The following is a 23,920-nucleotide window of genomic DNA, read 5'->3' on the forward strand; positions in this document are numbered from 1 at the left end:
GACTGCGCTGTGTAGCTGTAGAGGCAGTGCCGTCCTGCTTGTCAAACTCCCCTTGACTGGCTGCTCTAGAGAGCTCTCTCTGTAGCTCTAGAGTGGGAGCTGTTCCCTAACTGTGGCTAAAAGGCTCTCTCTGTAGCTGCAGGATATGTGCTTCTGGTGGCTCCTCCCCCTGCTGGGACATGGGCAGGAGTGCTCTCTGTAGCTACTTGTATTAGCACACATGTTGGGGACCATCTCTGTGGCTGCTTTGATCAGCTGAGCAACCTATGCTGCTCCTGTCATCCCTTACTGGCTGCTGGCAAGAGCCAAAGAGATTGTGCTTTTCTTGTGGCCATTCTGACCACCCACCAGGCATTTTGTGGCTCCTATGCAGAACGTGTGCCAGTGGGCCTCTGGTGGCTGGCTCCCTTGGTATGGAATGTTTGCTGTTGGCTCTGGCCCCTGCAGGGCCACTGGCAGTAGCTGAGGAGCTTGTGCTATTTCCCCAGGTGGTTACTCTGCCTGCCCTACGTTCTCTGTAGCCCCAAGTGTGGGGCTGCTTCCCAGCAGTTGCTAGGCAGCAGCTGCTGCAGGATGGCTTCCAGAGCTAAAGCAGTTGGTGTCCTGTAGCCTGAGAACCCTCAGAGGGAACAAGGCTGTGGTGATGGATTCTGTACCTTCTCTCCAGAACCTAAACAATGGCATCTAAGCCTGTCTGGGTTTCTTCAGCTTACACCCATATATGTGGTTGCCCTATGTGTTGTTTAGGGCAGTCAACCCCAGTTTTTTTCATTTTTTCCCCACATAGCCAGCCCAGCTCTCTCTGAGTCTGATCTTAAAGCCAGTGTGTCTGTTCCTGATCCCTGCCTACACTAGCATCTGGTTGGGAAGTGCAGGGTAGTTGCACCGACCATTTGTGGAGGATTCTTTCTGTTTTAACTGCTTTACACTGATTGCTGTGTGCACCTCCAATACTCAAAAGTTCCTCCTCTGTCCTGCTGGTGGCACGGGGGACTTCCCAGGGTGCAGGAGATTTTCCTCTTTCCAAATCTCTCCTAGGGGTGCAGATCCCCTCCTGCATCTTTCTTCATTTTCTCTCTCTTCTTTCTTTTGTCCTACCCGGTTCCGTGAAGTTTTTCTTGCTCTATCAGAATCCTGAGGTCTGTTGAGTAACAGTGTGAGAGTGGGCATCCTCCTCTTGTTCTAGATTTTAGCAGGAAGGCTTTCAGCTTTTCTCCATTGAGTATTATATTTGTTGTAGGTTTGTCATAAATGGCTTTGATTATGTTAAGGTATGTTCCCTCTATATCCACTTTGGCAAGAGTTTTTATCATGAATGGATGTTGGACTTTGTCAAATGCTTTTTTCTACATCCATTGAGATGATCAGGTACTTTTTGAATTTTCTTTTGTTAATGTGGTGTATGATGTTGATTGATTTGCATATATTGAACCAACCGTGTGAACCTGGGATGAATCACACTTGGTCATGGCATATGATCTTTTTTTATATGTTGTTGGATTCGGTTAGCTAAAATTTTGTTAAAAATTTGTTGCGTCTATATTCATCAAAGATTCTGGCCTGTAATTTTCTTTTTCGGTGGGATCTTTGGTTTTGGTATTAGGGTGATGGTGGAGTCATAGAAAGTCTTTAGCAGTGTTGATTCTTCAACCTTTTAGAAAAGTTAAGGAGAATGGGTGTAAGTTGATCTTTGTATGTTTGGTAGAATTCGCCTGTGAAGCCATCTGGTCCTAGGCTTTTATTTGTAGGGAGTGTTTTTATTACATATTCAATTTCACTTCTAGTGATTGGTCTGTTCAGTTGATCTATTTGTGCTTGATTCAGTTTTGGTGGGCTTTAAGTCTCTAGAAAGTTGTCTATTCTATGTTGTCAAATTTGTTGGCATACAATTGTTCATAGGATTTTCCTTTTTTTTTTTTTTTTTGGTATTTCTGCAGTATCTGTTGTGATTTCTCCTTTTTCATTTATTATCTATTTTGTTTATTTGGGTTTTTTTCTTCCTCTTCTTGGTGAGTCTGGCCAGAGGCTTATCAATTTTGTTTACCTTTTGGTTTTATTGATTTTTTTTCTTTTCCTTTTTCTTTCTTTCTTTTTTTTTTTTTTTTTTTGTCTTTTTGCTATTTCTTTGGGCTGCTCCCACAGCATATGGAGGTTCCCAGGCTAGGGGTCCAATCGGAGCTGTAGCCACTGGCCTACGCCAGAGCCACAGCAACGTGGGATCCGAGCCGCGTCTGCAACCTGCACACAGCTCATGGCAACGCCGGATCGTTAACCCACTGAGCAAGGGCAGGGACCAAACCCGTAACCTCATGGTTCCTAGTCGGATTCGTTAACCACTGCGCCACGACGGGAACTCCTGATTTTTTGAATCTATTTAATTGGTTTCCTCTCTGATCTTTTTGATTTCCTTCCTCCTGCTGACTTTAGGTTTTGTTTGTTTTTCTAATTCATTTAGGTGGTGGGTTAAGTTACCCACTTGAGATTTGTCTTCTTTTTGGAGGAAGGCCTGTATTGCTATGAATTTCCCTGAGCACTGCTTTTGTGGCATCCCATAGGTTTTGAGTGATTGTGTCTCCATTAGCATTTGTCTTGAGGTATTTTTAAATTTCCTTCTTGATTTCCTCATTGACCCATTGGTTTTTTAGTAGCATGTTGTTTAGTCTCTCATTTCTTTTCCTGTGGTTGATTTTAGTTTCATGCCATTGTAGTCAGAGAAGATTCTTAAAACAATTTCTATATCTTAAATTTGTTGAGGTGAGCTTTGTGCCCCAGTATGTGATTGATCTTTGAGAATGTTCCAAGTGCACTTGAGAAAAATGTATATACTGATTTGTTTTGGATGAAATGTCCTGAAAATGTCGATTAAGTCTAATTTTTTCTACTATGTCTTAAAGGATTTCTGTTGCTTTATTGATTTTCTGTCTAGAGGATCTGTCTGTTGATGTGAGTGGGGTGTTAAACTCTCTTACTATGATTGTATTCCCATCAATTTCTCCTTTTATGTCTGTTAGTATTTGTTGTAGGTATCTGGGTGCTCCTATGTGAGAGGCATATACATTGACCATTGTAATATCCTCATCTTGAATGGATCCTTTTACCAGTAAATAGTGTCCTTCTTTGTCTTTCTTTATGGCCTTCATTTTAAAGTCTATTTTGTCTGAAATGAGTATTGCCAACTCCTGCTTTCCTGTCTTGTCCAGTGGCATGAAGTATCTTTGCCCATCCCCTCACTTTCAGTCTGTATGTGTCCTTTGCCCTAAGGTGAGTCTCTTGTAGACAGCAGATGGTAAGTTTTTGCTTTTTTATCAGTCTGTCACTCTTTGTCTTTAGATTGGAGCATTCAGTCCATTAAATTTAAAGTAATTGATAGATATGTATTTATTGCCATTTTAAACCTTGTTTTCCAGTTAATTCATTTTTCCTTTCTTCCTTTTTTTGGTCAGATGATTTCCATTTATTTCATGCTCGTGTACTTTTTAGTTTTTGTGATGTAATGTTCGGTTTTGATTTGTGGTTGCCCTGTTTTTTAAGTATGTTAACCCTTTCCTGTATCTTTTGCTTTACCCTGATAGTCATATAGGCTCAAACACATTATTTTTTTTAAAAAAAGGAGTATAGATGTTCTCACTTTCCTTCCCCACATTCTATGATTTTGAAGTCTTTTTTTAACATCTTCGTGTGTATCCTTTTGCTGTTCCTTGTGTTTATCATCGCTTTTACAGTAGTTTTTTTTTTTTTTTTCCCCCCTTGTTTTAGATCTGTATGCTGGCTTATTTAAGTGATTGCTTTCCAATTGTGGTTTCTCCATCCTATTTCTTCTTAGTTATTTTTTTTATTTAGAGAAGCCCTTTCAGTAGTATTTCTTTTAGAATGGGTTTAGTATTGCTGTAGTCTCTTAGCTTTTGTTTATTGGAGAAATTCTTTATTTCCCCTTCTCTTTTAAATGATGTTCTTGCTGGATAGAGTATTCTAGGCTGCAGATTTTTTCTTTTCACAATTTTGAATATATTTTGCCACTCCCTTGTGGCCTGTAGTGTTTCTGTAGAGAAATCAGCTGATAGCCTTATGGGTGTTCCCTTATAATTATTAACACTTTGTATTTCTCTTTCTGCCCTTAGAATCCTCTCTTTAACTTTTGCCGTTTTTATTATAATATGTCTTGGTGTGTTCAACTTTTTTGGGGTCATCTATGCCTCCTTAATATCTTAATATCAGTTTCCTTTAGATTTGGAAAGTTTTCAGACATAATTTCTTTCTTTTTTTTTTTTTTTTTTTTTTTTTTGGCTTTTTGCTATTTCTTGGGCCGCTCCCGTGGCATATGGAGGTTCCCAGGCTAAGGGTCCAATCGGAGCTGTAGCCACCGGCCTACACCACAGCCACAGCAACTCGGGATCCGAGCCGAGTCTGCAACCTACACCACAGCTCACGGCCACGCCGGATCGTTAACCCACTGAGCAAGGGCAGGGACTGAACCCGCAACCTCATGGTTCCTAGTCGGATTCGTTAACCACTGCGCCACGACGGGAACTCCCTTTTTTTTTCTTTCTTTTTTTTTTTTTTTTTTGTTACAATATATTTTCAATCCCCTTTTCTTCTCCTTCTGGAATTCCTATTATGTGTAGATTGGCCCACTTTATATTACCCTATAGATCTCTCATTTTGCTTTCGTGTTTTTTCACTTGGTTTTCTGTCTGCTGTCCTGATTGGGTGATTTCCATTACTCTACCTTCCAAGTCACTAATTCGTTTCTCTGCATTATTCATTCTGCTCACCAATTCGTTCCTCTGAATTATTCATTCATCATCTCTGCAAATGAATTTTCTAATTTTTCTATGTTCCTTATGTTTTCTAGTTCCTTTCTAAAATAAACTGTATTGCTGTTGATATCCACTCTTAATTCCTTGATATTCAGCCTTAATTCCTTCCGTATTTTCACTGTCTCCCTTTTGAAACTTGGTGTCTGTCAGACTGCAGAGGTCTGTTTCATTGTTTGCTGCTTCATGCGAATTCCGTCCCTTTAACCTCGAATGGTTCCTAAGCTTCTTCACTTTGCTTATGTTTTCTTTTTTCTCTGAGTTTAGGGAAGCCAAATGTAGTCTTGTAGGGCTACCTCTATGCAAGAGCACCCCTTTGTATTTTGTGGGGGCTATTTATTTTTGGCATGGCAGTTTGGATATTTGAGTCTCTTTCTTTGTTGCGAGCAGGCTGTTATCCCCAGGGTGCTGAGTGTTTCCAGGGAGAAGGAGGCAGTAGGTAGGGCTAGTAGTCTGTGCGCAGTTGCTGGGCTCTTAACAGCAGCAAGGACCTGCAGGAAGGTGGCGCAGGCTACTCCTAGTTGTAGTGCCCTGGGAAGTGATGATGAGCCTTAGGCAGATTTACGAGGTGCCTGAAGCATTTGGCAGTGGCAGCAGCAGGGTGTGTGAGTTCCCAGGGGAGTGAGAGCAACAACAGGTAGTGTTAGATTGCAGTGTCCTCCTCGGAGGTGATGGGAGCCACAAGTTGTGCCTGTTCACAGACCCTCAGTGGTAGGGGGCCATACCCACCTCTGGAGTCAGTGATAAATGTGGTGGTTTGCCCCCACCACCTGTATACCACGTAAGAAGCACCCCATCCCATGTAGCCGACGCAGGAGGTGCTGCACAGGCTGCTCTTAGTTGCAAGATCCTGGGAAGTGACAGTGATCAAGTGTCTGGGCCCTGCTCATAGCATTTGTCAGTGAGTTGCAGGGCAGGTGTGTTCCCAGGGGAGTGAGAGCAACAACGTGTGGTGCTCGGTTGCAGTGCCCTCTTTTTTTGCCCACCCCTGAGGTGACTGGGGCTGCAGGTGGAGCCCACTCATAGCCCTCCAATGGAGGCAGGCCATGCCTCCTTCTGGCCTCCATGGTTCCTCCCTGCTGCCTGTAGATCCCACAAGAGGCACCACATCGCATTTAGCCCCCTGCTGCCCTTAGCCCACACAAGAGGGGCCTGGCCACCCGTAGCCTGCACAAGAAGTGCCCGGTCTCCCTTAGCCCAAGCAAGTGGCTCCTTGCCACCCATAGCCTGCACTGGAGGCGTCCTGCCCTCTAAGAGCCTGAGCACACATGCATGGGGAGACGCCTATGGCGTTCCGCCCCGCCTCCTCTCGCCTTCCCCAACAACAGCGCCTTGCTTCTCCTCCAGGCCCAGACGTCCTCCCAGCTTCCCCCTGCCATGGCATTCTACCCTGCTTCCCCGCCTGGGGCATACTCCTCCTTAGCCTCTCAGGCTTTCCCCACACAGCCAGCCCTAGTCATCTCCCCAGAACTCACCTCCAGGGCCTGAGGCTCGGCAGCCAGCCCCCGCCTGGGCGTCTCAGGCAGTGGTGCAGATGGTCTGTGTGGCTCTCACTCTACATCGCCCGCCTCAGTCCAGCTGCTGTGCTTTTCTCAGTGACTCTGAGGTCCCCCCATATTGGCTGATCTCCGGGTCGGTCAGGTGACTTCCCTGGGTGTAGGTTCCTTTCCTCCTTCATGGGAATGCTCCCTCTCAGGAATGTGCGTCCCTTCCTGATTCCTTTTCTCTTTCTCTTTTTGTCTTTTGTTCTACGGAGGTATGTCAAGAGGCTTGCCCTTTTTTGAGGTTTAAGTTCTTTTCCAGCATTCAGTAGATATTTTGTGCAAGTCGTTTTACATGTAGATGTTTTTTTTTTTTTTTTTTGATGTGCTTGTGGGAGAAGACAAGCGTGACGTCCTGCTCCTCCACCGTCTTCATCTTCTCCCTACTCATTTATTTTTGGCTGCTGTCTAGTTGATTAGTTATAGCCCTTGGTATATCAGTCATAGCTGTTTTCAGTTACTGGACTGATAATTCCAACATCCTTGCCATGTCTGGTTCTGATATTGCTTTAAGCCTTCGAATTGTGCTTCTTGCCTTTTGGTGTTCTTGGTAGTTTTTTGGATACTTAGACTTCCTGGGGAAAAAGGAACTGCTGTAGACAGGCCTTTAGTAATCTGCTGGTGAGGCGTGGGAGGCTGGGAAGGGTTCTGTAGCCTGTAGGTACATCTCAGTTACTCAGTGAGCCTATACCTCTGAACTCTGAACTTTACAAGATCATCTTCTTCTTTTTTTTTTTTTTCTTCTTCCCTCTTTTGTGGAACAAGATGGCTAAGAGTTGGCTGGAATTTCTCTGAGGTCATTTAGGCTCTGACAGTGCCGTAGGCAGTTAGCCTCTAGTTAACTGGTTTCCTCTGTGGGTAGGCCTTCCAAAGGCCTTTTCCTGATATTTACTTTGGTAACCCGGTCAGTGTCCTAAAAGGTAAATGTCACAATATGTGGGAAACCCCTATGACCAGGTGCCCTAGAGTTGTTCCCTCTTGTAGTTGTCCACACAGTGTTGTCTCCAGCAATGCAATTACAATTCAGGTTTTTCTACCCTGGCACTGGTTCCCCTCGAGGTATCGGCTAGTCATTTTCTTCTCTGGTTAAGGCACAATCCTCTGTATGTACCTATCTCTCCATTATTGTCTGCATTGGCTTCTCTGTTATCTCTTTTTCACATCCTAGAAGATTTGTTGATTTTTCAGTTTTGTTAGGCTTTTTACTTCTTACTCGGACAGAGTGTCACTTCCCTACCTTATTATTACATGATGGATTGGAAACCAGAGCATCTGTTCATTTTTGAAGGTCCTTGCTTACTGTGACGATCTTAGGTTAAGCTTTTCTTATGTTGCATAAGGTCCAAAGTTTTACCTCTTTTCTCCATACTGGTATTGGAATTTGCTTCAAGACAAACCAACTTTTTCATTTTTATTATTGTCACTATCAGGTTTCAGCTTGACAATTTTTTTCTGGTCTGTTTTAGTTCTTTGAATTTTTTTTATCACTTTTTTCTCCTGAGCCTAGGCAAATAATTAAAAGCAATTTTACTTTGTTTTCCAGTAAGTATTTTTATTTTAGCACTGTTACCTTTCTGAGAGTATTTCTGCCATACTGTAGAAAGAGGAACTATTTTCCTTGTGGTCTTTTAAAAATAATCTGTGGTCTCTTAAATTCTTTTTCACTACAGAGAAGCATTCAATTAAAATAATATTGCAATTATTATGAATAATTTTAGACTGAACTGTGTATTTGTGTCCCTTCGCATCTTATATTTCTTTGTTTTCTCCTTTCTTGGATAATCTTTTGTTCCTTTCTATTCTGCTTTCTCTAACTGGGGAAGTTTTACTTGAAACAGCTAATTTGCTCAAGGATAATATGAGATAGGATTGCCAAATCAGTGACCTTCCATATGTAGTTTCATATTCAAGCTATGGTATTCACTTCTTTTTTTTTTTTAATTTTCCTTGTGACTGTACCCACGGCATATAGAAATTCCTGAACCAGGGATTGAATCCCAGCTGTAGCTGTGACCTATGCCACAGCTGCAGCAATGCCAGATCCTTAACCCACTGAACCAGACTGGGGATCAAACCTGTGCTGCCACAAGAGACGATGTTGAATTATTAACCCACTGCACCACAGTGGGAACTCCATTTTCTTGTTTTGACTTAGAAGATTTTTTTTTCTATTATAGTTGATTTACAATGCTCTGTCAGTTTCTGCTGTACAGCAAAATGACCCAGTCATTCAGACACACAGACATACACACACACAGACATACACACACAAACACATATATATGCTTTCTTTTTCTCACATGGAACTTTATTTTAAACTCCTTTAAGACAAGTTTGTCCTCAGTTTTTTGTGTCCTCTCTCATCCTCAGGTTGAGTAGGTCGTTGGAGTGGCTCACTGTATGAGTCTGTGAGGTTAATACAGTATCTTCAACACTGCATACAGTAAGTACTCCTTAAGTTTTATTATATGAATGGATAATTAAATATTCAATTGTCTAATGGACATCTTTATCTGAATATCTAGGTGTAATTAATACTGAATTATCTTTTCTACATAGCGATTCCTCCTCTTGGGTTGCCCATTCCAATATATATATATATAGCATTGGAATATATTCCAATACACACACACACACACACACACACACACACACACACATATTTCCTATCATTTGTTCCTCTCCATTCTTTTTTTGGGGGGAGCTGAAAGTGTGGCATATGGAAGTTCCCAGGCTAGGGGTCGAATCAGAGCTACAGCTGCTGGCCTGGCCCGTAGCCACAGCAACACCAGATCCAAGCCACGTTTGTGACTTACACCACAGCTTGCAGCAATGCTGGGTCCTTAACCCACTTAGTGGGGCCAGGGATTGAACCTGCATCCTCATGGATACTAGTTGGGTTTGTTTCTGCTAAGTCACAATGGGAACTCCCTCTTCCTCTCCCTTCCTTATGTCACTTCCTTAGTACAGGCCAGTGTCATTTATTGCTTTATCATTGTTATAGCCTCCATGCTTTTAATCTTGCATTCTGGTCATCTGGCCACCACACTGTTGATAAAATAATCATTCAAGTTAGAGACGATGCCAGTCAAAATTATTAAAAGACTTACCATGTCTTTGCTTAATTATTAGAATAATGTAGTGGAGTAGAAATAAATAGAAGCTGGCTGTAAATTTGTTTAGTATAGGCACAGAGGGGCACTTACTGAAGTTAGTATACAAAAGTAGAATAGTTAATTTCTATGTCACATATCTAGACTATTTCCTTGAAAGCAGAAAAGGGGGTTTGCCTTTCATAAACATTGCCTGGTCAGAAATCAGGGCAAGGGCAGAGGCTACATGTTCAAAAAGAAGGAGAAACCGTAAAAACGATCAAGGATTAAAAAAAGAGAGATTTAACCTCAGTAATTTAACCCTAGATGAATAAACCTGAACAGGTTTATCTTACTGGATGATTCCTACAGGAGACTAGTGAGAACCCCCTGCTATTTTTTTTTTTTTAAAGAGTAATGACTTTATTTATTTATTTTTTTAATTTTTTTTTTATTTTCCCACTGTACAGCAAGGGGGTCAGGTCATCCTTAGATGTATACATTGCAGTTACAGTTTTTTCCCCCACCCTTTCTTCTGTTACCCCCTGCTATTTTGAGGAAGCATTTTAGCATATTTAGGGATAAATTCACAGAAAATTATTTTCAAAAAGGAGCCTAATGCAAATGCTCAATAAACATCAGTAACCCTTGGGAAAAACTTATTGAGTACATGCAGCGAAACAACACATGTGACTTTAATACCATTTTCATAAGTCAGCCCTACCTATATTACCTGGGAAAGTTGTCGCAATGAAGTCTTTGAACTCTTTTTGTTTATCTTCATTATTGTCAATCTTAATCTTTGCTGTCAGATTATATATATTACCAAACTTGTGCTTGAGGTGCTGAGGGCTGCCTAGGCACTTGAACTTCCCTTGTACCATGATGGCCAGCCTGGTGCAAATGACCTCACATTCTTCCATGCTAGGGGCACAAAGGAATATATGGCTGAAGAAACTCGCTTTCAGAGGGCGAATTCTGTATTTTGAAACACAGCTATGATCACAAGGTAACACTCATCAGAGGAGGAGAGCTTGGTATTGCCGATGATCATTAGTAAGACAATATTTGTGAAGAGCAGGTTTTAACATTCAAAGCAGTTGATTGCTAAATTCACAATGAGAACAGTTCCCTAACTTCCTATCTTCTGTTGAGCCTGGATTCCAGAACTCCACTGAGGATGCTTGGTTTTAGATAGGAATCAGTATCTGCTCACAATTCCTCTTGCGTATTTCACATACTTAGACAAGTTCACTGACCCGTATTCCTGGCTCCAACTAATTTCCTCTTAGACTCTTGTAACTCTCAACCAAGTCTCCTAGTAGGTCATACCTGTGGGAAGTTATGATGATAGTTTTGCCAGTTTTACATATCCATGTAACTGTGTCCCAGAGCCGGTGCCTGGCTACTGGGTCCATGCCAGTAGATGGCTCGTCCAGGAAGATAACTGAGGACTTTCCCATTAGGGCAATGGCAGTATTCAGTTTACGTTTGTTTCCTCCACTTTATTTTACAAAAAGGAGAAAGAAGAAATAAGGGTATAGACATTATTAATTCATAGGATAGAATTAGTTCCTATATCCACAATGCTGATGTTACACGAATCACAAAGCGGTAGACCCAAGTCCAAGTGTTACGTATCAACTCATTGTCATTGAAATGACTTTCTTTCGATAATTAATTTTTTTTAGCAATTATTTGTGAAATATTTTTATTTTGAGATAAAGAACCATAGGGATGTAGGGATGAAAGTGCTCTTCCTTGAAATGCAAAGTTTACAACTCATGTCTGTAAAGGTTGACTTCATACAAATGTAATCTACCTTATTCCTGACATATGAACCCTGACAGGACATAAGTATATTCCATAGTTATTGCCTCTGTGTGACAGAGTTGTCAGGTTAAATTTACAGGTATTCATTGGAAACAGGAGAAACCCAGGTGGGCAGTAGGCAGCTTAATCAACACAGCAGCATAATGTCTCACCTGTATGTGTGGACCAGCTTGTCAGCATGGTCTTCGATGTGCATTGAATGCAAAAATGCTTCCACATACATGGAAATGTCTGGCTCAGGGACCCCCCACAGCCTGGCATACATGATCAGCAATTCCCGACCGGTCATGTGGTTCAGCATGGTGTCAACTTGAGGACAATAGCCAATTCTTGACCTAACCTGAATTAAGAGGGTAATTCATAAGCAATAGGCCCAAGTCAACGATTCCATTGAATATACAGTTATATGGATTAGACAGAAAACCTGAAGTTTTTAGCCCAGGCTGGCAAGAAGATATGATACCCATAGAGCTCCCAGCAAGGATTCTTTCTTTTTCTCAGTCTAAAGAATCTTTACAGCTGGAACCCCATTATAATAAAATGGTATACTAACACCCCTTACAGGAATTTTCAACACATTATCTATCGTGCACTACCATGTACCCAAGATAGTTTTTTGTTAGATGAAGTTGCCTATTCAGATACCATTGGGAAAGAGCCATTTTATTAAATCAATGAAAAACATGTATAGGATTTCACTTCCAATAATGGCAAGTAACTTCTATCAGGCCAACTCTCCCACAGATAAAAATGATAATATATTCATATGTATAGATATATAAATCCAAAAATAAACACGTTAGACTAAACTAAAGAGCTTTGGACCAGCAAAGGAAACTATCAATAAAATAAAAGGGCAACTTACCAAATGGGAGAAAATATGTGCAATTATATATCTGATAGAGTTAATATCCATCATATATGAAGAACTCATAAAACTCAACAACAAAAAGACAAACATTCTGATTTTAGAAACGGGCAGAGGGGGAGTTCTCCTTGTGGCTCAGTGGTTAATGAATCCGACTAGGAACCATGGGGTTGCGGGTTTGATCCCTGGCCTTGCTCAGTGGGTTGAGGATCCGGCGTTGCCGTGAGCTGTGGTGTAGGTTGCAGACGTGGCTCGGATCCCGCGTTGCTGTGGCTGTGGCTACAGCTCCGATTGGACCCCTAGCCTGGGAACCTCCATATGCCGCAGGAGTGGCCCAAGAAATGGCAAAAAGACAAACAACAACAACAAAAAAAACAGGCAGAGGTCTTGAATAGAAAATTTTCCAAAGAGGACATAAAAATGGCCAACAGGTACCTGAAAAGTATTCAACATCACGAATGATCAGGGAAATACACGTCAAACCACATCTCATACCTGTCAGAATGGCTGGTATAAAAAAGGTAAGAGAGAACAGATCCTGGTAAGGATATGGAGAAGAGGGAACCCTTGTGCCCTACTGGTGAAGATGTCAATTTGTGTAGCCCCTATTGGAAAACAGTATGAAGGTTCCTCAATAGATAAAAATAGAACTATCATATGATTCAGCAATTCAGTTTCTGGGTATTTATCCAAAGGAAATGAAAATACTAGCCCAAAAAGATATCTGCACACCTATGTTCATTGCAGCATTATTTACAGTAGCCAAAGGCATGGAAACAACCTAAGCATCTGTTGACAGATGAATGGATAAAGATGAATGCATAAAGAAGATGTAGTATATCAAAACACCAAAATATTGCTCAGCCATAAAATATAATCTTATTTTACTTCATTAAAGGGTAAATCTTTGACAATTTTTTCTGTCTTCTATAGGAATTGTGATTGTTTCAGTTTTGTTTTTCTGAGGTAAGGTTTTTGTTTTGTTTTGTGTGTGTGTGTGTGTGTGTGTGTGTGTGTGTGTGTGTGTGTGTGTGTGTCTTTGCCTTTTCTTGGGCTGCACCCGTGGCATATGGAGGTTCCCAGGCCAGGGTTTGAAACAGAGCTGTAGCCACCGGCCTACGCCAGAGCCACAGCAACACGGGATTGAGCCGAGTGTGGGACCTACACAACAGCTCACGGCAACGCCGGATCCTCAACCCACTGAGCGAGGCCAGGGATCGAACCTGCAACCTCATGGTTCCTAGCCGATTCATTAACCACTCAGCTATGATGGGAACTCCTGAGGTCAGTTTTAATTGTTTGCTAGAAAATGTAGCTAGAAAATTAGTTTTATTAAATATTTAAGTTTTATTTGCACAGAATTGAATCAAGTACTTTGTGTTTCTTATAATTTATTTTCAATGTATTTGTGTTCCCTCCCTCTTTTTTACTTTTTACTTTTTTTTCTTTTTAGGGCCGCACCCTTGGCTCATGGAAGTTCCCAGGCTAGGGGTCGAATTAGAGCTGCAGTTGTTAGCCCACACCACAGCCACAGCAACGCAGGATCCAAGCCACCTCTGCAGTCTACACAACAGCTCATTTAGAATGCCAGATTCTAAATGTACTGAGCAAGGCCACGGATCGAACCTGCATCCTCACGGATACTAATCAGGTTCATAACCTGCTGAGTCACAATGGAAACTCCCTTTTTTACTTTTTAAAAGTTATAGTTGACAATATTGTGCCCTTTTCTGCTGTAGAGCAAAATAACCCAGTCACATATGTATTCTTTTTCTCATATTATCTTCCATTGTGTTCTGTCAAAAAGAGATTGAATTCCCTGTGTTCTGCAGTAAGACCTGGTTGCTGATCCATTCTTTTTTTTTTTTTTTTGTCTTTTTTTTGCCATTTCTTGGGCTGCTCTTGCGGCATATGGAGGTTCCCAGGCCAGGGCTTGAAACAGAGCTGTAGCCACCGGCCTACGCCAGAGCCACAGCAACGCGGGATCCGAGCCGTGTCTGCAACCTACACCACAGCTCACGGCAACGCCGGATCGTTACCCCACTGAGCAAGGGCAGGGACCGAACCAGCAACCTCATGGTTCCTAGTCGGATTCGTTAACCACTGCGCCACGACAGGAACTCCCTGCTGATCCATTCTAAATGTGATTGCTTACATCTACAAATCCTAAACTCCCAGTCCCTCCCACTCCTTCATCCCTCACCCATGGCAACAACCAGTCTGTTCTCCATGTCTGTGAGTCTGTTTCTCTTTTGTAGATAGGTTCATTTGTGCCATATTTTAGATTCTACATATAAATGATATCACATATTTGTCTTCAATATCATATGAGAATCTCTAGTTGCATTTATGTTGCTGCAAATGGCATTATTTCATTGGTTTTTTTAAATGGCATATTAGTATTCCGTTGTGTATATGTGCCACATCTTTTTTTTATATATATACTGATTTTTATTTTTTTCCATTATAGCTGGTTTACAGTGTTCTGTCAGTTTTCTGCTGTATAGCGTGGTGACCCAGTTACACATACATGTGTACATTCTTTTTTCTCACATTATCCTGTCACATCTTAATCCATTCATCTGTTGATGGACATTTAGGTTGTTTCTGTCTTGGCTATTGTGAATAGTACTGCAGTGAACAAAAGGGTGTATGTACCTTTTTGAATTACAGTTTTGCCTGGATATGTGCCCAGGAATGGGACTGCTGGATATGATATTTCTGTATTTAATTTTCTAGGAAACTCCGTACTGTTTTCCATAGTGTTTCTACCATTTTACATTCCCCCCCAAGCAGATAAGGAGGGTTCCTTTTTCTGCACACACTCTCCAGAATTTTTTATTTGTAGGCTTATTAATGTTAGCCATTCTGACCTGTGTGAGGTGGTATCTCATTGTAGTTTTGATTTGCATTTCTCTGATAATTAGTGATGTCGAGCATCTTTTCACGCGTATACTGGCCCTCTGTATGTCTTCAATGGAGCAATGTCTATTTAGGTCTTCTGACCATTTTTTCAAGTGGTTGTTTGTTTCTCCCATTCTGTGGGTTGTCTTTCATTTTTGTTAATGGTTTCCTTTGCTGTGCAAAAGCTTGTCAGTTTGATTAGGTCTCATTGGGTTATTTTTGTTTTTATTTCTGTTGGCTTAAAACATTTGTACATTTGATGTCAGAAAATGTTTCACCTATGTTTCCTTCTACGATTTGTATGGTATCATGTCTTATGTCTAAGTCTTTAAGCCATTTTGAGTTTATTTTTGGGTATGGTGTGAAGGTGTGTTCTAGTTTCATTGATTTACAGGCAGCTGTCCAGTTTTTCCAGCACCACTTGCTGAAGAGACTTGTACCCATTTTATATCCTTGCCTCCTTTGTCGAAGAACAATTGACTGTAGGTGTCTGGGTTTATTTCTGGGTTCTACATTCTGTTCCACCAATCCATATGTCTGTTTTGGTATCAGTACCACACTATCTTTTTTTATTTTATTTTATTTTATTTTCCCACTGTACAGCAAGGGGGTCAGGTTATCCTTACATGTATACATTACAATTACAGTTTTCCCCCCACCATTTCTTCTGTTGCAACATGAGTATCTAGACATAGTTCTCAATGCTATTCAGCGGGATCTCCTTGTAAATCTATTCTAGGTTGTGTCTGATAAGCCCAAGCTCCCGATCCCTCCCACTCCCTCCCCCTCCCATCAGGCAACCACAAGTCTCTTCTCCAAGTCCATGATTTTCTCTTCTGAGGAGATGTTCATTTGTGCTGGATATTAGATTCCAGTTATAAGTGATATAATATGGTATTTGTCTTTGTCTTTCTGGCTCATTTCACTCAGTATGAGATTCTCTAGTTCCATCCATGTTGCTGCAAATGGCATTATGTCATCCTTTTTTATGGCTGAGTAGTATTCCATTGTGTATATATACCACTTCTTCCGAATCCAATCATCTGTCGATGGACATTTGGATTGTTTCCATGTCCTGGCTATTGTGAATAGTGCTGCAATGAACATGCGGGTGCATGTGTCTCTTTTAAGTAGAGTTTTGTCCGGATAGATGCCCAAGAGTGGGATTGTGGGGTCATATGGAAGTTCTATGTATAGATTTCTAAGGTATCTCCAAACTGTTCTCCATAGTGGCTGTACCAGTTTACATTCCCACCAGCAGTGCAGGAGGGTTCCCTTTTCTCCACAGCCCCTCCAGCACTTGTTATTTGTGGATTTATTAATGATAGCCATTCTGACTGGTGTGAGGTGGTATCTCATGGTAGTTTTGATTTGCATTTCTCTTATAATCAGTGATGTTGAGCATTTTTTCATGTGTTTGCTGGCCATCTGTGTATCTTCCTTGGAGAATAGTCTATTCAGGTCTTTTGCCCATTTTTCCATTGATTGATTGGTTTTTTGGCTGTTGAGTTGTATAAGTTGCTTATATATTCTAGAGATTAAGCCCTTGTCGGTTGCATCATTTGACACTATTTTCTCCCATTCTGTAAGTTGTCTTTTTGTTTTCTTTTTGGTTTCCTTTGCTGTGCAAAAGCTTTTCAGTTTGATGAGGTCCCATGGGTTTATTTTTGCTCTAATTTCTAATGCTTTGGGAGACTGACCTGAGAAAATATTCATGATGTTGATGTCAGAGAGTGTTTTGCCTATGTTTTCTTCTAGGAGTTTGATGGTGTCCTGTCGTATATTTAAGTCTTTCAGCCATTTGGAGTTTATTTTTGTGCATGGTGTGAGGGTGTGTTCTAGTTTCATTGCTTTGCATGCAGCTGTCCAGGTTTCCCAGCAATGCTTGCTGAATAGACTTTCCTTTTCCCATTTTATGTTCTTGCCTCCCTTGTCAAAGATTAATTGACCCACACTATCTTGATTACTGTGGCTTTGTAATATTTTCTGAAGTCTGGAAGAGTTATACCTCCTGGTTTTTTCCCCTCAGGGTTTCTTTTGCCATTCTCTGTATTTTATGGTTCTACATAAATTTTTGGATTGTTTGTTCTCTGTGCAAAATGTGATGGGTAATTTGATAGGGGCCACATTAAATATGTATATTGCTTTGAGTAATATGGTCATTTTAACAATATTCTTCCAATTTAGGAGAATGAGGTATCTTTCCATTTCTTTGAATCATTTTTAATTTCCTTGACTACTGTTTTATAGTCCTCAATGTATAAGTCTTGCACCTCCTCAGTCAGGTTTATTCCTAGGTATTTATTATTTTTTGATTATAAAAGGGATTGTTTTTAATACTCCTTTTCTAATATTTCATTGCTAGTATACAGAAATGCAACCAATTTCTGAATATTAATCTCATATCTTGATACTTTGCTGAATTCATTGATCAAATAGTTTTTGTGTGGAGTCCGTAAGGTTTTTTTAAATATAATATCATGTCATCTGCATATACTGATAACTTTACTCTTTCCAGTTTGGATAACTGAATTCTTTTGTCTGATTGCTGTGGCTATGACTTTAATACTATTTGAATAAAAGTGGTGAGAGTGGGCATCTTGGTCTTGTTCCAGATTTTAGTGGGAAGGCTTTCAGCTGTGGGTTTGTCATAAATGGCTTTATTTTATTTTATTTTATTTTTTGTCTTTTGGTTGTTGTTGTTGCTATTTCTTGGGCCACTCCCGTGGCATATGGAGGTTCCCAGGCTAGGGGTTGAATCGGAGCTGTAGCCACCAGCCTACACCAGAGCCACAGCAACGCGGGATCCGGGACGCGTCTGCAACCTACACCACAGCTCACGGCAACGCCGGATCGTTAACCCACTGAGCAAGGGCAGGGACCGAACCCACAACCTCATGGTTCCTAGTTGGATTCGTTAACCACTGCGCCACGACGGGAACTCCATAAATGGCTTTATTTTAAGATACTTTTCTTCTATACCCACTTTGGTAAGATTGTTTATCATAAATGGATATTGAATTTTGTCAAATGCTTTTTCTGAATCTGTTGAGATGATCAGTGGTTTTTAACTTTTCATTTGTTAATGTGGTATATGACATTGACTGATTTACACGCTTAACCATCCTTGTGAACCTTGGATGACTCCCACTTGGTGGTGTATGATCTTTTCTATGTGTTGTTGGATTCAGCTGGCTATAATTCTGTTGAGAATTTTTGCATCTATATTCATTGAAGATATGGACTGTAATTTTCTTTTCGATAGTATATTTTTTTTCCTTTTTTTTTTTTTTTTTTTTTAAGGGCCGCACCCATGGCATATGGACGTTCCCAGGCTAGGGGTCCGACTAGAGCTACAGCTGCTGGCCTGCACCACAGCCACAGCAACACCAGATCCAAACTGTGTCTGTGGCCTATACCACAGCTCACGGTAATGCTGGATCCTTAACCCACTGAGCAAGGCCAGGGATCGAACCCGAAACCTCATGGTTCCTAGTCGGATTCATTTCTGCTGTGCCATGCTGGGAACTCCTTTGGTAGTATTTTTGTATGGTTTTGGCATTAGGGTGATGGTGGCTTCATAGAGTGTCTTTGGAGTGTTCCTTCTTCAATCTTTTGGAAGATTTTAAGAAGAATGGTTATAAGTTCTTTGCACATTTGGTAGAATTCACCTGTGAAGCCATATGGTCCTGGACTTTTGTTTTCAGGGAATTTTTTTTTTGTATTATTACATATTCAATTTCATTTCTGGTGATCTGTCTGTCCAAATTATCTACATTCAGTTTTGGTGGGCTGTGTATCTCTAGAAAGTTGTCCATTTCTTCTAGATTTTCAAATTTGTTGGCATATAATTGTTTATAGTATTTTCTTAGGTTTTCTTGTATTTCTGCAGTATCTATTGAGATCTCTCCTTTTTCATTTATTTTGTTTATTTGGGTTCTCTCTCTTGGTGAGTCTGGCCAGAGGTTTGTCAGTTTTGTTTACCCTTTCAAAGAACTAGCTCTTGGCTTTACTGATTTTTTTCTATTGTTTTTTAATCTCTATTTTATTGATTTCCTCTCTGATGTTTATGATTTCCTTCCTTCTGCTGACTTTTGGCTTTGTTTGATCTTCTTTTTCTAATTCATTTAGGTGGTAGGTTAAGGTCCTTGATTTGAGATTTTTACTTTTTTGAGGAAAGCCTGTATCACTATGAACTTCCTTTTAATAACTGCTTTTGCAGTGTCCCATAGATTTTGAATAGTTGTGTTTTCATTGTTTGTCTTGAGGTATTTTTTGGTTTGTTCTGGCTTTTTGGGGGGGCCACACTTGTGGCATATGGAGGTTCCCAGGCTAAGGGTCAAATCGGAGCTGTAGCTGCCGGCCTATGCCAGAGCCACTGCAATGCCAGATCCAAGCTGTGTCTGCGACCAACACCACAGCTCATGGCAATGCCAGATCCTTAACCCACTGAATGAGGCCAGGGATCGAACCTATACATGGTTCCTAGTTGGATTCGTTTCCACAGCACCAGGACGGGAAATCCTCTTCAGGTATTTTTTAATTTCCTTTTTGATTTCCTCATTGACCCACTGGTTTTTTAGTAGCACGTTGTTTAGTCTCCATGTAGTCAGGTTTTTCACATTTTTCCCTTGTGGTTCATATCTTGTTTCATGCCATTCTGGTCAGAGCAGATGCTTGAAATAATTTCTGTACGCTTATTTGTGTCCAATATGTGGTCAATCTTAGAGAATCTTCCATGTGCACTTGAAAATAATGTATATTTTGAGTTTTTTGGATGTAACATCCTGAAAATATCAATTAAGTCTAACTCTTCTATTGCATCATTTTGTATCTCTGTTGCCTGGTTGATTTTCTGTCTAGAGGATCTAAACATTGATGTTAAAGTCTCCTACTATTATTGCCTTTCCATCAACTTCTCCTTTTATGTTTGTTACTTCTGTTGTATATATTTGGGTGCTCCTATGTTAGGGGTAGATATATTGATGAGTATAAATTTCTCTTCTTCAATTGAGCCTTTCATCATTAAATAGTCTTCTTTATCATCTGTGACCTTTATTTTAAAGTATATTTTGTCTCATATGAGTATAGCAACCCCCCACTCCCGTCATTTCCATTCACATGAAATGTCTTTTTCCATCCTCTCACTTTCAATTTCTGTGTGTCCTTTGCCCTAAGGTGTCTCTTGTAGGCAGCATATTGTAGGCTCTTGTTTTTTTTCAGTTCAGCCTGCTACTCCATGTCTTTTGATTGGAGCATTCAGTCCTTTGACATTTAAGGTTATTATTGAAAAATATATATATTTTCATTGCCATTTAAATGTTGTTTTCTAGTTGATTCTATGATTCTCCTTTGTTCATTTCTCAGTTTTGTTGAGTGATTTCCTATTTTATGCTTGCATCCTCTTCTTTTTAGTTTTTGTGAATGTAATACTTGGTTTTGATTTGTGGTTGCCCCGTTTTTCTTTTTTTAAAAAAGTTTTTATATATGACTATAGTTAAGTTACAAGGTTGTAATAATTCCTGCAGTACAATAAAGTGACCCAGTCATACATATACACATACCCATTTTCTCTCAGATTCTTTTTCCACATAGGTTATCACAGAATATTGGGAAGATTTATCTATGCAATACAGCAGGTCCCTGTTTGCTAAACATTCCATATACCTCAGTGTGCATATGCCAATCCCAAACCCCCAGTCCCCCACCTGCAAGTTTTTCATCCCTCCCAGTCTCCCACCTGTAAGTTTTTCAAAGTCTGTAAGTCTGTTTCTGGTCTACAAATAAGTTCATTTGCATCCTTTTTTTTTTTTAGATTCTGCATATAGGTGATATATGATGTGTGTCTTTCACTGACTGGCTAACTTCACTTAGTGTGATGGTTTCTAGGTCCATCCATGTTGCTGCAAATGGCATTATTTTATTCCTTTCATGAGTGAGTAACATTCCATTAAATATATGTACCACATCTTTAGCCATTTCTCTGTTGATGGGCATTTAGGTTGCTTCCATGTCTTGGCTATTGTAAATAGTGCTACAATAAACATTTTCAAATTATGGTTTTATCTGTATAGATGCTCAGGAGTGTGACTGCTGGATTGTATGGTAGTTCTACTTTTAATTTTTTGAGGAACCTTTATACTGTTTTCCGTAGTGGTCGTACCAATGTAGATTCCCACCAACTGTGTAAGAGGGTTCCCTTTTCTCTACATCTTCTCCAACATTTATTTTTTTATAGACTTTTTGATGATGGCCATTCTCTTACAGAAGATGTGGTACCTCATAGTAGTTTTGATTTGCCTTTCTCTAATAATTAGTAATATTGAGCATCTTTTCATGTATCTTTTGGCCATCTGAATTTCTTCTTTGGAGAAATGTCTGTTTGGGTCTTCTGCACATTTGTTTTATTGGGCTGTTTGTTTTTTTGATATTGAGCTGCAGGAGGTGTTTGAGATTTTGGAGATTAATCCCTTGTCAGTTGCTTCATTTACACATACTTTCTCCCATTCTGTGGGTTATCTTTTGTTTATGGTTTCCTTTGCTATGCAAAACTTTTAAGCATAATTAGGTCCCATTTGTTTTTTTTTTTCTTTGTTTTTTGTCTTTTGACCTTTTTTAGGGCCGCACCCATGGCATATGGAGGTTCCCAGGCTAGGGCTCTAATCAGAGCTGTTGCTGCCAGCCTATGTCAGAGCCACAGCAATGCCAGATCTGAGCCGCTTCTGTGACCTACACCACAGCTCACGGCATCGCTGGATCCTTAACCCACTATATTTATGTTTTTGTGCCAGTACCATACTGTTTTGATGACTATAACTTTGTAGTATCTTGTGAGGTGAGGGAGCATGATCCCTCCAGATCCATTTTTCTTAGCAGGTTTGGTTTGGCTATTCAGGGTCTTTGGTTTTTCCAAACAAATTTTAAAATATTTTGTTCTAGTTCTTTGAAAAATGCTATTGGTAATTTCATGGTGGTTGCATTGCATCTGTAGATTGCCTTGAGTAATATACTCATTTTGACCATATTGATTCTTTTAATCCAAGAGCATGGTATATCTTTCCATCTATTTGTGTCACCTATGATTACTTTCATCTGCATCTTATAGTTTCCAGAGTGCAGGTATTTTGTCTCTTAAGGTAGGTTTACTCCTAGGAATTAAAAAAATTTTTTTTGATGTAATGGTAAATGTTACTGTTCCTCTGATTTCTCCTTCTGATCTTTCACTGTTAGTATCTAGAAATGCAATCAATTTTTGTGTACTAATTTTGTATCCTGCAACTTTACCAAATTCACTGATGAGCTCTAACAGTTTTCTGGTAGTGTCTTCAGCATTTTCATGTCATCTGCAGACAGTGAGTTTTACTTTTTCCTTTCCAATTTGAATTCCTTTTATTTCTCTTCTCTGATTGCCTTGGCTAGGACTTCCAAAACTATGTTAAGTAGAAGTGGCGAGAGTGAACATTCTTGTATTGATCCTGATCTTAGTGGGAATTCTTTCAGCTTTTCACCATTGAGAATGATGTTAGCTATGGGTTTGTAGATTTTTTTTCTTCCTTCTTTCCTATTTTTTTTTTTTTTTTTGCTTTTTAGGGCTGCACCCACAGCATATGAAAGTTCCCAGGCTAGGGGGTAGAGGTCAAATGAGAGCTTCAGCTGCCAGCGTACACAACAGCCACAGCAACACAGATCTGAGCTCAGGGCAACACCAGATCCTCAGCTCACTTAGCCCAGTCATGAATTAAACCTTCAACCTCATGGGTATGAGTTGGATTTAACACTGAGCCACAGTGGGAAATCCAGTTTGTAGATTTTTTATTTTCCTGCCATGCATCTTATAATTTTCACTCCTTTTATCTTCCTGTTTAGCTTTTTGCTGTTCTTTGTGTTTATTTATCACTTTCACAAATAGAATTTTTTTTTCCTTTTATATTTGTATACTGGTTTTTTGAAATGATTACTCTAATTGTGATTTCCTTCATCCTATATCTTTTTACTCCTTCCCTATTTAGAGGAGATCTTTCAGTATTTTTTTTAGAATGGGTGTAGTATTACTGTACTCTTTTAGTTTTTGTTTCCTGGAGAAATTCTTCATTTCCCCTTCTATATTAAATGATAATCTTGCTGGGTAGAGTATTCTGTGCTGCAGAATTTTCCCTTTTAGAACTTTGAATGTATCTTACCCCTCTCTTCCGGCCTGCAGTGTTCCTGCAGAGAAATCAGCTGATAGACTTGAGAGAGTTTTCTTATAATTATTTGTTTTTCTCTTGCTGTCTTTAGAATCGTCTTGTTATCTTTAACATTTGCCATTTTTATTATGTCTCAGTGTAGGTCTGTCTGGGTTCAACTTGTTTGGGGCCCTCGGTTCCTGTGTCTTAATATTTGTTTCTTTTTGATTTGGAAAGTTTTCAGCCATGATTTATTCAAATATATTTTCAATCCCCTTTTCTTTTTCTTCTCCTTTTGGAATCCTTATTATGTGTAGGTTGATCTGTTTTATGTTATCCCATAGCTCTCTTATTGCTTCCATTTTTTTTTTTTTTTTTTTTTTTTGTCTTTTGTTGTTGTTGTTGTTGCTGTTGCTATTTCTTGGGCCGCTCCCGCGGCATATGGAGGTTCCCAGGCTAGGGGTTGAATCGGAGCTGTAGCCACCGGCCTACACCAGAGCCACAGCAACGCGGGATCCGAGCCGCGTCTGCAACCTACACCACAGCTCACGGCAACGCCGGATCGTTAACCCACTGAGCAAGGGCAGGGACCGAACCCGCAACCTCATGGTTCCTAGTCGGATTCGTTAACCACTGCGCCACAACGGGAACTCCTCCATTTTTATTTTATTTAATTTTTTTGTCTTTTTGCCTTTTCCAGGGC

The 23,920-nt window shown here is 40.2% G+C and overlaps 1 protein-coding gene and 1 long non-coding RNA gene across 30 annotated transcripts in view; one reads left to right on the plus strand and one right to left on the minus strand.

Moving 5' to 3' along the window:
* LOC102163149 (uncharacterized) overlaps window positions 1-23,920 on the plus strand; it is a 127,443-nt gene that overhangs the window by 46,107 nt on the left and 57,416 nt on the right. For 9 of the 18 annotated variants that reach the window (XR_014840611.1, XR_014840612.1, XR_002342383.2 and 6 more), the window contains 2 exons: window positions 8,726-8,798; window positions 13,082-13,114. The exons of 5 other annotated variants lie outside the window; for them this stretch is intronic. This is a non-coding gene — a long non-coding RNA (uncharacterized LOC102163149). The remainder of the gene's footprint in view (window positions 1-8,725; window positions 8,799-13,081; window positions 13,115-23,920) is intronic. 4 more of the 18 variants (XR_014840615.1, XR_014840617.1, XR_014840620.1 and 1 more) reach the window with 1 other exon arrangement.
* The window catches only part of ABCA16 (ATP binding cassette subfamily A member 16), a 223,369-nt gene that overhangs the window by 36,910 nt on the left and 162,539 nt on the right, over window positions 1-23,920 (minus strand). For 10 of the 12 annotated variants that reach the window (XM_085017369.1, XM_085017368.1, XM_085017370.1 and 7 more), the window contains 3 exons: window positions 11,433-11,620; window positions 10,780-10,950; window positions 10,181-10,371 (listed from right to left, as the gene is read on the minus strand). In XM_085017369.1, coding sequence (XP_084873495.1) covers window positions 10,181-10,371; window positions 10,780-10,950; window positions 11,433-11,620 — 550 coding nt within the window. Of the gene's footprint in view, window positions 1-9,869; window positions 10,372-10,779; window positions 10,951-11,432; window positions 11,621-23,920 lie in introns of those variants that run through there. The other 2 variants (XM_085017377.1, XM_085017374.1) reach the window with 2 other exon arrangements.

Source organism: Sus scrofa, chromosome 3, assembly GCF_054392235.1.
Source record: "Sus scrofa isolate SSC_HxYL_T2T_F1_AM1 chromosome 3, Sscrofa_HxYL_maternal_Yorkshire_Landrace_v2.0, whole genome shotgun sequence".
NCBI lineage: Eukaryota > Metazoa > Chordata > Mammalia > Artiodactyla > Suidae > Sus > Sus scrofa.